The 11,730-nt window shown below is 44.4% G+C and overlaps 1 protein-coding gene across 1 annotated transcript; it reads right to left on the bottom strand.

Moving 5' to 3' along the window:
* Positions 1–1,438: 1,438 nt before the first annotated feature.
* COMMD9 (COMM domain containing 9) lies at positions 1,439–11,117 on the bottom strand. The gene is made up of 6 exons (XM_030041011.1): positions 10,980–11,117; positions 10,731–10,856; positions 10,066–10,205; positions 9,250–9,284; positions 5,715–5,818; positions 1,439–5,002 (listed from the first exon to the last, which is right to left on the bottom strand). Exons 1-6 carry the CDS (start codon positions 11,028–11,030, stop codon positions 4,862–4,864), a joined length of 597 nt encoding a protein of 198 aa, XP_029896871.1. The 5' UTR covers positions 11,031–11,117; the 3' UTR covers positions 1,439–4,861.
* Between the last annotated feature and the right edge of the window lie 613 nt (positions 11,118–11,730).

Raw genomic sequence — 11,730 nt, 5'->3', positions numbered from 1 at the left:
TTCCTTCCTTTCATTCTCACTCCTCTTCTTTGTGAAAGATCAAGGCCGTAGGAAAAAGCTTAGGAAGCTTGCCGGCTTGCCCTGCCAGCTCCGACCCTACTGTGGTCCCTCTTCTTCCTGTGGGGCTCGGTAAAATAAGACGACAGTGAATTTATGTCACAGGGTGGGTACAGGGTTGGCATTTTTGTTATGTGCTTCGTATGTACTTCGGCAGCAACAATGTCAGTAGCAAGACTCATACGCATTAATAACCCCAGAAAAGAGGTTTATAGAGTGTTGAGCAGATGCAAGAACAGTCAGGTTCTTCCTGTACTTAAAATGCCAAGGACTGTTTAGCCACTGCCACATATGCCCTGTGGAGTACCAAGGAAATTATGAAAGCTACAGCCGCATGATCTACTTACTGACTAGTCACAGTGTAACACCTTAGTTTTCACAGATAGTTATGTGTCTCTTCAAAAAATGATGCCTGTAGTGAGGCTGCTAAGGATACCTATGGATTTTTGAGCGTAACTAAAAAATTCAGGACCTTTTGCACATTGTCATCAGGCTTGCTACAAAAATCCCCCTGCTGTAGTTTGTGAGGTTTAATTCACCAGTGTTTGTAATGCAGCTGTAGTGCTTTCAAGCAGGGACCAGATGAATGCAAACTGTGAGACTTGTTTGAAAATGCTGGGCAGGGTTACCAAATACTGACAGTGGGTAAGCCAAGGTGTTGCATTGTAATGCTACAGGGCTGTGCTAGTACAGTGATATTCCTGACGTGGTTATTGAAAAGTGGTAAAACAACTGGAGACTAAATTACGTAACGTTCATCAAGTTACACATTGGAGGTGACAGTTATTCAATAAGCAAGGCACAAGTGTCCTAAGCATTATTAACCTCTTACATTAAAAATAGAGCGAAAAATCAGCAACTACCTGCACAATGTCTGTGTAGGTGGGGGAAAATATGTGACAGTGTAATTGCTGTGTCACGGAATAAAGTTTCTGACTGAGGGGTCAAGAAGTCAGAAAAGGGTCTAGGGAGGTGGGATTCCTGAACACCCAGTGCTGCCACTGATTTATTGCAACTGTAAGCACCTACTTTACCTCTCTACAGCTTAGTGAGATGAACCTTTTAAGGGGTATGTGAGAAAGATTGGTGAATTCATTAAACTGGTTACTTTTGTAGGGGTTATTATGACTCAGAATAACTACAGTTATAAAGCAGCTGAGGAAATTACACTGCTAGATATGTTGTTCCTAGTATCAAGAACTGAGATTAAGCTGGGCTGTTGTGATTTTTAAGAGAGATGATGTTGTTCACTTAACAAGAGATCTATCACAGATTTGTTACCAAAAAAGCCTTTTTCAGTCCCTAATCTGGGCAGGGGGTCCCATATATATTGTTATATATAAACTCTATTATCTCCAGTGAAAATTAGATACCAAACAAATTGAAACTAACATTTTTTACTTAGGTCAAAACAATTCTAAACCAGATTACTAGTACTGAAATAACTTGTTTGAAGTGAAATAATAAAACACCTCAGTTATAAACAAAGCAAAACCTCTGTATAGACGATAGGTTTACAAGAGCCTGAACACACATTAAACCCCACACTTAAACATAGCGTAACTATTATACCTTTACCAATCCATCATGAGTCTTGTAAAGTCTCCTACTGTTTTAAACTAACAGTTAAAGATCATTAATTGAAGTGGAAGCTAGGAATCATAAAGGCATTTTCTTCCTAAGTTCTTCTTGCTCTCACTCACAACATCTATACAACTTTTAGCCTGAAACACCCTAAAGTACACATTTTCTTGCAGTAAGAGGAAGCAAAATTTTGCTTTCAATAATACAAAGTAGGATTTAATGTTTCAAATGCTTTTTCAACACCTTGACACAGTCAGATCCAACACAATGTCTGAATTGTGAAACTACAATTTGAATTTAACTTGCATACTTGTGTTTTCCAAATAAATTTATCACTGTTTTGCTTAGCGTAATTGAGTTACCACTTGGTAAACAGTGTACATGTAGGAGATGGTTTCTCTGTTCCTCAAATACTGGAATGAAGATGGAGTTTTTGAGCTCCACTTCACAATGAAGGCTTGTGGTTTCCTGGGAGGAGGAGTTCATTCAGGTGACTCACATACTATGACAGCTCTATTCTTTATTAATGTCCTTGGACTATTCTTTTCCAGAAATGAACAACTGTGGTGACCCCATTCAAGGGAGATGCAAACTCTAAGTGAAGAATGGCCACTATGATGCTCAAAGGCACAGAATATAGAGCTTACTAGGCTTAGTCATCAAAAGTGGAAGGGAATTTCACTGCTTCGTAAGTATGAGGGAAAATGGAAAGGTAGGACAGAAGTAAGCTAAAGAGGACGGTGTTGGCACAGGAGCGAGCTGATAATAAAGCAGTGCTGAATACGTTTAGGCTAGCCTACCAAATAGCAGCAATTTGTTGAGGGAGGATAAAAATCTAACTGATTTTAAGACAGCAGTCATTTTATGAAAAAGATCACATATTATTGACTGCAATAGCAGGCATATTCTTCTCCCTCTGTGTAAGAGTCTCCGTAAGTAGGACTTCAATGTGAAGCGCTCTTGCTGGTCAGGTAATGACACTCCTACTCAGCCTCTCTTCTTTTATATAGCTTTTTCTGAGCAGTCTCAGCTCTTCTGGCAAATGTGGTAAGAGCAAACAAGAAAATACCTAACATTTTAGACAAAGATTTGAAGGCAAGCTCTCACAGCCTCCTAAATATTGGGCTAGAAGATACCAGCATCTTCTTGCAGAATGACTTGAGATGCACCCCTTGAAGTCATCAGATGTTTGTCATGCCCCTGATGTAGTGGGACAGCCCCCTTCATTAAAGTCTCCATGAGCAACTTTTAGCTACCTGCAGATAGTGCCACTCTGACACTGGAAAAGCCTTTTCAGTTTTAAGTCTTTCTTTTCTTTACAACTGTTCTATAGTTGTATAATGGTTTTGTATGAGAACTCTATGCAACTATCAATTCTTCATTTCATTAGGCCCTACAACATTTTGACTATAACTTCAGTATTTACCTCAAGGATTCCCTCCGTGTATTGACTTCCTCAGCTCCTCTAACGCTACAAGTACTTCATTATGCATTACTTACCTCCTCAATGATTCTTACTTTCTAAAGTAAACAGTACAATATAAACTATTTGAGATTTTTTTTTAAGGCTACGCTCTAAAGGCAACAAAACTTCCTCAAACTGAAGAAGTCTATTACAGATGTTTTTCGCAGCCTGAACCTTATGGAACAGATTCTTGAATACCCACCTTCTCCTTTCAGACTTCCCTATTATATATGAAATTTACCACTTTACCTTGATACCGTACTAAGTAATACAATCTTTACTCAAAGTAGACCTGAACAAGTGACTTGTCATACATCTCATCTTGATGCATAAGGTGTATTACACCAGTATCTTTTAAAGGCACAAGCTTCATTTACACTTATACTCTAGCCTGCACTCTGTGGGGACATACAAAATTAATTAACAAACCTCTGTAGTTTATGCATACATCTTGAATGATTTCACATTTCCAAACACAAAAGACAATGTTTTGTGTCTTGAAGGAGAGCCAAATGTTTTATGAAAGGTGGGACTTTGCCATAAACAAAGCATTTGGATCCAGTCTTCCAGTTTGGAGTGTTACAGAAGCTCGTCAAAAAGAAAAGTCTGAATTTTGTTCATTTTCTGCACTTACTCTTCCACACTTTCAATGCACATATATTTACAAAGTTTTAGGTCAGGGTCATCATCTGTGATACTGTACAGAGCCGGTGGCTGTGGAAAAAGGTGCCCTGAACTGTATTATAATGAAGAGAAGACAGTTTAAAAGATTAATCCATTTGAACAGGAAACAAAAGATTCCTTTTCAGCAAACAAACATGAACATCCATTAAACCAGCCTAGAAACTAAGCACCATCACAAAGGCTGAGGTAACCCAGGACAACATCTCTTCGAGACTGAAAAGGATTCACAAAATCAATTAGCAGTTTGTTTTTTAACTAAATGAAGATTTATACAAACAAACAACAGAACACTTTGGGGAAGTATAGGCACATATTGCCACAGAAGGGTTTTCTACAGTACAGACAATGGCCATCAATTCTTTACTGTCCCGGCTGGGTTTTTGTGCAGTGAAGGCAAAGCCCAGAGTACAATAAACCCAAACATGAATTATCTGAACTCCTTTTTTCAAAGAGGAGGAGGAAATTACTTGCTGCTAAAGATGTTCAGGCTAGTCATTTTGTAAATGGTGCTATGAAGCTGATCAGAAGGGAATGTGTTGTAGCATAATTGCCCTATTTCAAAGCATTATCCTGTAATAACAATCTGCAGCATGGCTGTGCTTCATTGAGAGGGAGACAGTGCTACATCCAGCATGCACCTCAGTACATGCACATTCCAGAGAGAAGCACCCTCCTTGTCTGCTAATGCTGGAAGCCAGCCCATTAACCAGCTTGAGCCTTCTAGATCCTAATTTCAGGGCAGAGAGATAGTACTTGCTTCATTGGCTGCAGCTATTTGCTATTTCCAGTTATGACCCTTGTGATTAAGCCAAGCTCTGAGCCCTCAAGTGCTTTTCTGAAATAGAGACCAGCTTTTATTCAACAACATACTAGGAAAACACTTTTTGGTATCAGACCAAAGGATTGTTTAAGTGTCAGCTTTTCAAAAGCTATCTTACTAACTCAGTAAAGAAATCTCTTTAATTTTGTTTTGTTAAAACAGAAAACATGTTACACTAGGCTGCAACTTATGAGAGCTGTAGGTAGAGAATACTTCCCTTCCTTGCTGCTGGAATCCATGCCCTGGCGTATTCATTTGTTTGCAACGGCAGAAAGTTGGTCCCGGATCCTTCCTAGACCTTCTAACATAGTGTCCAGGGTTTCTTTGCTTAGTTCCACAGTCAGTGCAGAAACAACAGGACTATTTCCACATAAGGCAACATCTTCCTGAATCTGAAAATAGGAACACAGACGTTAGCTGTATGAAAAATGCATTCACGTGTTTTTCCAGTGCCGCTACAGAAGTCAGTGTTTAATACACAGATTAAGAAAAATGCCTTAAATTTGGCATCCAGCTCCATCCTGAAGGACCACGGCATATTTTCTAAGCTGTGTGCCTCACTAGCAAAGTGCAGTCACATTGACAGAGTGCAAGATTTTTTTTCCTCCTACTCTGAAATCCACCCATCCCATCTTTACTGGCTGGGGGATCCAGAACTCTGTAGAATATAAGCAGTAAGTTTAGCTACACTCTCTGAATGATAGATGTGGCCAGTGAAGGAAGTTATTAGTAATCAAAGTCATTTCTCAACTAATGCAGTCAGCTAAACATGCTGATGAGTGGCTTAGAATTAAAGGGCAATGACTTCATTATTTATCTTCTTTCCTCCTTTAGAGAACAATGGTGACCAGGAACAAATATGCTGCCTTCTCGCATCCTCATGCAAAGAAAACTCTCCCTTGCAAGAAAAAGGGCTTCCAGCACAGACATCATTCCCAGGCTCTGTGGTATTTCAAAGATCATCTCTGAGAAAGTCTGTTAATTGCCCACCAGGCAATATGCAAGCACCAGATGCCTGTCTGAACTGTTTTGCCCTACCACTGGCAAGTCAGGTGTTGGACTTGTTTATTTTGATCCCGCATCCTTTATGGCCACTGACATTACCTTTAATTGGAGCAGGCAAGTAGGGACTGCCATTCTGCTGATGCTGTCTGAAGACGTCTTGATGTCCACCCTCCAGTCCATGTCAACCAGCCGAGGCAGGGAGACTGAGGGATTAAAAAATGGGTCTGTTACGCCCAGCAGCACATGATGACACCAGATGCTGGAACCCGTGACTACTACCATATACATGCTTCTCCACTTCTGGCCCTGGGAAGTGTACAGCTTTAGTGCTACTACATGGTTTCACACCATTTTTACTCTACAATAAGCCAGTCTCTGAAGGCCTCCTCATGACACAGGAAGGACAAACAGGGTTCTCCCATCATCATGTGCAAGGGTGGCACAGTGCAAGACAAGCATAGGTAAATTCACAAAGCAGCTGGGAGAAGGAGACCAGTAAGATGTCACCTCCACCTCTTCATCCCCTGCCTTGCTGCCTGCAACACTCAACTAGCGTTTTTCATCATGAGTTGCTCTGGGACCCTACATGCTTATTGCTCTGTTCTGTAACGGGTAAGAAAGCACACAGGAATGCTTTTAAAATCCAGCAGTATAAAACATGTTATTTCAGGCTCCCCAACCTGTGAACCAAAGCATCCTGCAGTACAGCATATGTACTGGTAAACTGCAATCTTCACGCGTCCTGCCAATTTGTTAAAAATATTGAAGATATCAACCTAATTAATTAGATGTAGCCTAACAGAAATCATTCAACAGTCTGGGGCAATACTGACATCAATAGTTCTGGACTGGAGACCCCATGAGCCTTCCAAAGGAAGGAGGACAGGTCTGACTTGGCTGCCCTGCCAAGAAATTTGTGCAGCTACTTCTTGCAGAGAGGAGATAGGGATATTCTCTCACGATAGTGTGTACTTAATGGAGCTCACTGCACTATGAACCCTCAAGAGCCCCTAAGCACTGTGCAAACTGGCATAAAAACTGAGATTAAGGTTCTCCCAACAAAACTCTGGCACCAACAGGCTGGCTGCAAGTGCTTTTTGTCAGTTCCTGGGAGCATAATGTTTTTCAACAGTGTCTTTCAGCTGCCAGTAATAAATACAAGGAACATTTGAAGAATATAGTCAAGTGAAACTGAGGCAGGTATTTAGATGGGTAGCATGCAGGTATCTTTCCCCCTTCTTTGAACAAAAAAAAGTTTCCTACTTTAGTTAAAAAAAAAAAAATACATTTTAACCCAGAAAAAGAAATAGTATTGACATTTTCACCTCAGATTTACAAGTGTTTTCTCAAACAAACTGCAAACCAGAGGAAAGCATAGTTACTTATCCAACCAGATAACAACAGCAAGTGTTAAAAGATGAGGCTTGAACCCTTTGCTGCCCAGTGGTAAAGCACAATTTACCACCAGAATCCAGAAATTTGGAAAATGTCTGTAAGGTAAATTCCTTGTTTAACATATATGTAAAGAAAACAAGTTGTAAGGTGCAGTTTAACAGGGCATACTTAAAGTCATTCCCACTTTGGTACTGCCGCATTTATAAGAGTCGGGAACACCTCTTGCACCTTTTTCAACTCCATTTTCTGGTAAAAGCTGAGCTACACTTCCTGTTTGAAAGTGCAGCATCCAAGTTTCCTGGGAAAAAAACAGTAAATTCTCACTAGAAGAAAGTCCACACTAAGGACATGGAAACAAAGACAAACCCTTCTGGTTTGAAAAGGGCATTTGCAGCTAAGGGGCTTAACTGCTGTAACTATGTCAGAATAAATGGCTACAGGGTGCCTGAAGAAACATTGTTCCTGTTTATGTCAGCTAGGGATTTCCAAAGAAATCTGAATGAAAGGTAGGACCAACCCCATAAAAGATCTGTAGGGAGGTGATCGTTTATTCTCAATTTAAAATCCCAGCAGTGGTGCTTGGTAGGTTTGAATGTCTTTGCAAAGCCTTATTGAACTGGTTTGTCAGCAGTTACCTGACATCTATTTAAGGCTACCAGAGGCAAAGACTAAACCTCTGTTGAGTGCTAAGGAAAGAGCTGTCTCAATAGGCAATTGCAGCCTGTCTGGATTCTGCTTATCATAAATTGCCTAGTTTCTTCCCTAAGGGCTGATCACTAGCCTTCCGACTGACTCCAGATGCTCAAGCTGCTTCCTAACAGCACTTACAGAATTTTCTCTTTCTATCTGGGGAAAGGTTCTCCCTCGTCCTCCTGCTCCCCTGAGCAGAGCTCCAGGGGCAGTGCAGAACGGGCTGCCTTGCTCTCGCTTTTGGAACAAATTCCAGTTTACAGTCTGTCAGGGCCAGCACTTGGCAGCATTTGCAACAACATAAAATGCATCTGTTTAGCCTTGTATGTTAATTTGCTAAGGTTGACTGGGAGAGGCAGGAAACCATCCACGTTTCAGTTGGAATGTCTGTTCTTTAAATCACTGCCTCAGTCCCTATGTAATAGATGTCAGATACTTCGTGAATACAATACTAAAATAATCCATCATTTCCTAGAAGACAATCTCATTCCAACAGGCTTAAATATTCATCAAATGAATACAAAGACACGAGTGTCAGAGCAGAGCTCCTGGGCGGGGCTCCAAGAGCCACACACCCAGCCTCGCTTCTGGTTTGTGAAGACCTAGCTAGTGTATTATGCTGGTGTGTCATGCTTGCTTTCAATGCACAACAGTGTTCAGGATACAGGAAAAAGCATTGTGGTAACATTAGAACATTGTTTAGTGTAAGCAACTGCTGTATTTACTGTATTAACATTACACAACAGTTTCTTCCTTCTTGCTATTTATACTTCATTAAAACTTTGAGGGACAGTCTATTTCCAAGTCTTGCCGTACTGCTTAGCTGTGGACACTATCTCATCTGCAGGCAAAGAAACGGGTAAAGAGGATCCATGCAGACCTCAAAGTATTCTGCTATGTATCAGCTCTCATTTGTAAGCCTCTAAGTACTACAGTTGTAAAGAAAGCCTCTTGCAGAGAAAACAAAGTGCTGTAGCTGCATGGAACACCTAACTGGAATGTAACTCGTTGCCCATGATGCTATTGTTAAAGCTTGCATTCCTTAATTACATCACTGTTTAGAATGGTGAGGAAAAAGAAGAGTTATGAATATATGCCGTGTACTTCCTGATGCATGGAAGAGAAAGAATTGACTAGATGTGCAGATATAAGGTATCTCCCAATATATACAATATATCCTTCACAGTGCACAATTATTGAATATGGGCATCACTCTAATGACCTGAATGGGGAAGTCAGAGTGCCTCACTTTTTGAAAAGTTTTGCAAATACTTGCTATACACAGCACTCTGCAAGGTAGCAACAGACTGAACATTAAATGGAATTGCTTGAGGACTGGAAACAATTTAGCACAGCAGCACAGATTTGAATACAAGCTTGTTGGCCCCTGCTAAGCTCTCTGATGCCACAACCATACAGCTTCATCTAAGGCAAATGGGGGTATTCCTATGCTACGTTATGAAAACATGTTGCGATGCGCTATTCTAAACTCCAAACTCCAATGACCTCAGGAAACATTAATTGCATCAAGATGTGAATGACTACTCACTCTGACTTGCTTGTGCTTCATTCCTCCAAGCAGAGCTGTGAAAAAGCGGAGAAAAAAAAACAACAGTATCAGCAGTACTTTGGTAAAGAAGAAAAAAAAAGAAAAAAGGTAGGGAAAGCATTCAGAGTGGCTTATCCCTGACAGAAGGGTCACCAGGGCTGCAGCAGTAAGCAGGGGAAGGAGACTGCCTATGCTACCGAGTGCGGAGGAAAGGCTGTCACTAGTGGGCAACGGTAGGCAAACTGGTGACCAACTATTGGTTCTTCTGTAAGCGTGGCTCACTTACGGCATGTACCTTTCTTCCTGGTTTTATCAAAGCAATGGGCTACCAAGCAGTGAGGCGTACAAGCAGCAGAACTGCCATCCTCTGCCACCACCTCACGTATGCTCTACTGTATACACTGCCTCCGCACCTAAGCCAGGGTGGTAAGCAGACAGGCATCTAGATGCTACCCAACCAGATTTTGTAGTGCCAAAATCTAACCCTCTACGTTTTATCGTCATCTGTAGCATTTTTCTACCACACAGGTGAGTTGTTAGGATAAAAGGGGCTTTGCATTATGTGAATGAGGCCCACACCCATTCCAAAAGTTTTGGGAAAACCCTCTGTGCCCATGGCTATGTTTTGTTTGCCATTCCACTCAGATGATGTATTTCACTCAACTCTGCTCATCCCAACCTGTGTGCCTATGCCCAAGGCAGGCACAAAATTCATAGAAACAAGACTCTGCATGCTGCCAACTATCCACGTATCAAACCAGATACATAGGCTTTAACTTTCCCGCTGAAAGCAAAGGGCAGGTGGGTAGCACTCACATATTCTCCAAGATTATCTTAGTCAAAAGGTTTTTCAGATTTTGGTGGAAGTTTTCTGGAAAGAGAGAGAGGATATCTTCTGCCCTCGTCAAGCCATGGTAGACGACGTGCCTGGTGAGGCTGTGCAAAGCGGATACCAGCTGTAGGAAAGGAAGAGGAGAAAGGGCTCCGCTGGGTTGACAAGCATTACATAGGGCACAGGACAGGCCTTCCGCAGCCAGGACAGATGCAGCTTCTGCAGCGACAGAAGCCGTGGACACCACCAGGGCCTCGGACATCCACGTACAGCCCGACAGCCTTAACAGGTAAGGAGCCGAGGTCCTCGCTGTCCTCTGGCACGCCCGCCTCGGGCGCTCACCTTCTGCCTCCCTGCGAGGCCCCTCCGGGGCCGATCCCTTCTACCCAGCACGTTTCGCTCCAGCAGCGGCCCCGCTCCGCGGGAGCCCCGTGGCGCCACGAACCTTCCCGAGGGCCCGGGTCGCTCCTGGCAGATCCTCCCCCCGCTCCTTCCCGCACGGCGAGGCCCACGCAAGCCGGCAGGCCCCGTCCTCCCGCTCCTTCCCTGCGTTCCGGCGCAGCGGGAGGGGGGGGGCGCTGCCGAGGCACCCCGCTGGCTGGCTCTCTCCCTCCCGCCAGGGACCCGGCGCTGCCCCGGCCGGCCCTACCTGCTCCGCTTCCTCGGGGCCGGCGGCGAGGTCGAGGCAGGCGCGCTGCGCCAGCGGGCCGAGGCCGGCAGGCGGGCTGGAGAAACACTGCCGGCACAGCTGCCGCACGGCGTCCTTCGACGGCGCCTGGCGGGGAGCAAAGCGGAGGGGAGTTGGGGGGAGCGCTCAGCCGCGGCCCGGAGAGGCAAGCCCCCGCCGCCGGGCCGGGCCGGGCGCCGCCGTCCCCCGGCAGCTCCGCGGCCCGCTCACCTTCAGCAGGCTCTGCAGGGCGGCGAAGTCCCCCTGCCGCAGCGCCGCCATCTTGGCGCTGTCAGCTGAGGCGGGCGCCGAGCCGCCCCTGAGGCGCAGCCGCCGCCATTTTGGCGCTGTCAGCTGAGGCGGGCGGGGCCGGGAGCTGTCGTCCTGCCGTGAGGGAGGACTTCGCGTTATGGCGGGCTCGGACCCCGGCGGCAGGCTGAAGGCTTAGCGGCCCCCGCCCGCTGTCGAGCGTGTGGGAGTGCGTGTGCCTGCGGCCGGAGCCCAGCAGGGTAGTGGGCTAAATAACTGGCCTCGCCGTCTCCGATCTGCTCAGTTTCTTACTGCCGGTGCAAATCTCTGCCTTGGATGCAGAATTTAGCTGTAAACGCTCTGTTTTCAGCCGGTGGGAACCGAAGGCAGAACATTTATCGTGGCGCTGCTGCAATGATATGGACCATTATCTTGGCGAACTCTGTATCTTTCACTTTGTAAAGGATTTAAATAAGTCCTCTTTCTGAGAGAGAAATAATCCTCTCTGTTATGTGTAATTCCCAGCACATCTGGTTCCAGGGCATCTGTAATCTATGATCTTTCCCCATCACTACTTCCATCATGGCACCCCTGTCATGGTTTAAGCCCAGAAGCTGCTCACTCGCTCCTCCACCCCGGGCCCCGGTGGGATGGGGAGGAGAAAATAGAAACACTCGTGGGTCAAGACAAGGACGGGGAGGGATCACTCACTGCTTATGGTCACAGGCAAAAG

Source organism: Aquila chrysaetos, chromosome 2 (genome assembly GCF_900496995.4).
Source record: "Aquila chrysaetos chrysaetos chromosome 2, bAquChr1.4, whole genome shotgun sequence".
Classification (NCBI taxonomy): Eukaryota; Metazoa; Chordata; class Aves; order Accipitriformes; family Accipitridae; genus Aquila; species Aquila chrysaetos.
Note: the sequence above shows the minus strand (reverse complement) of the source record. Positions and strands in the feature narration are given on the sequence as shown.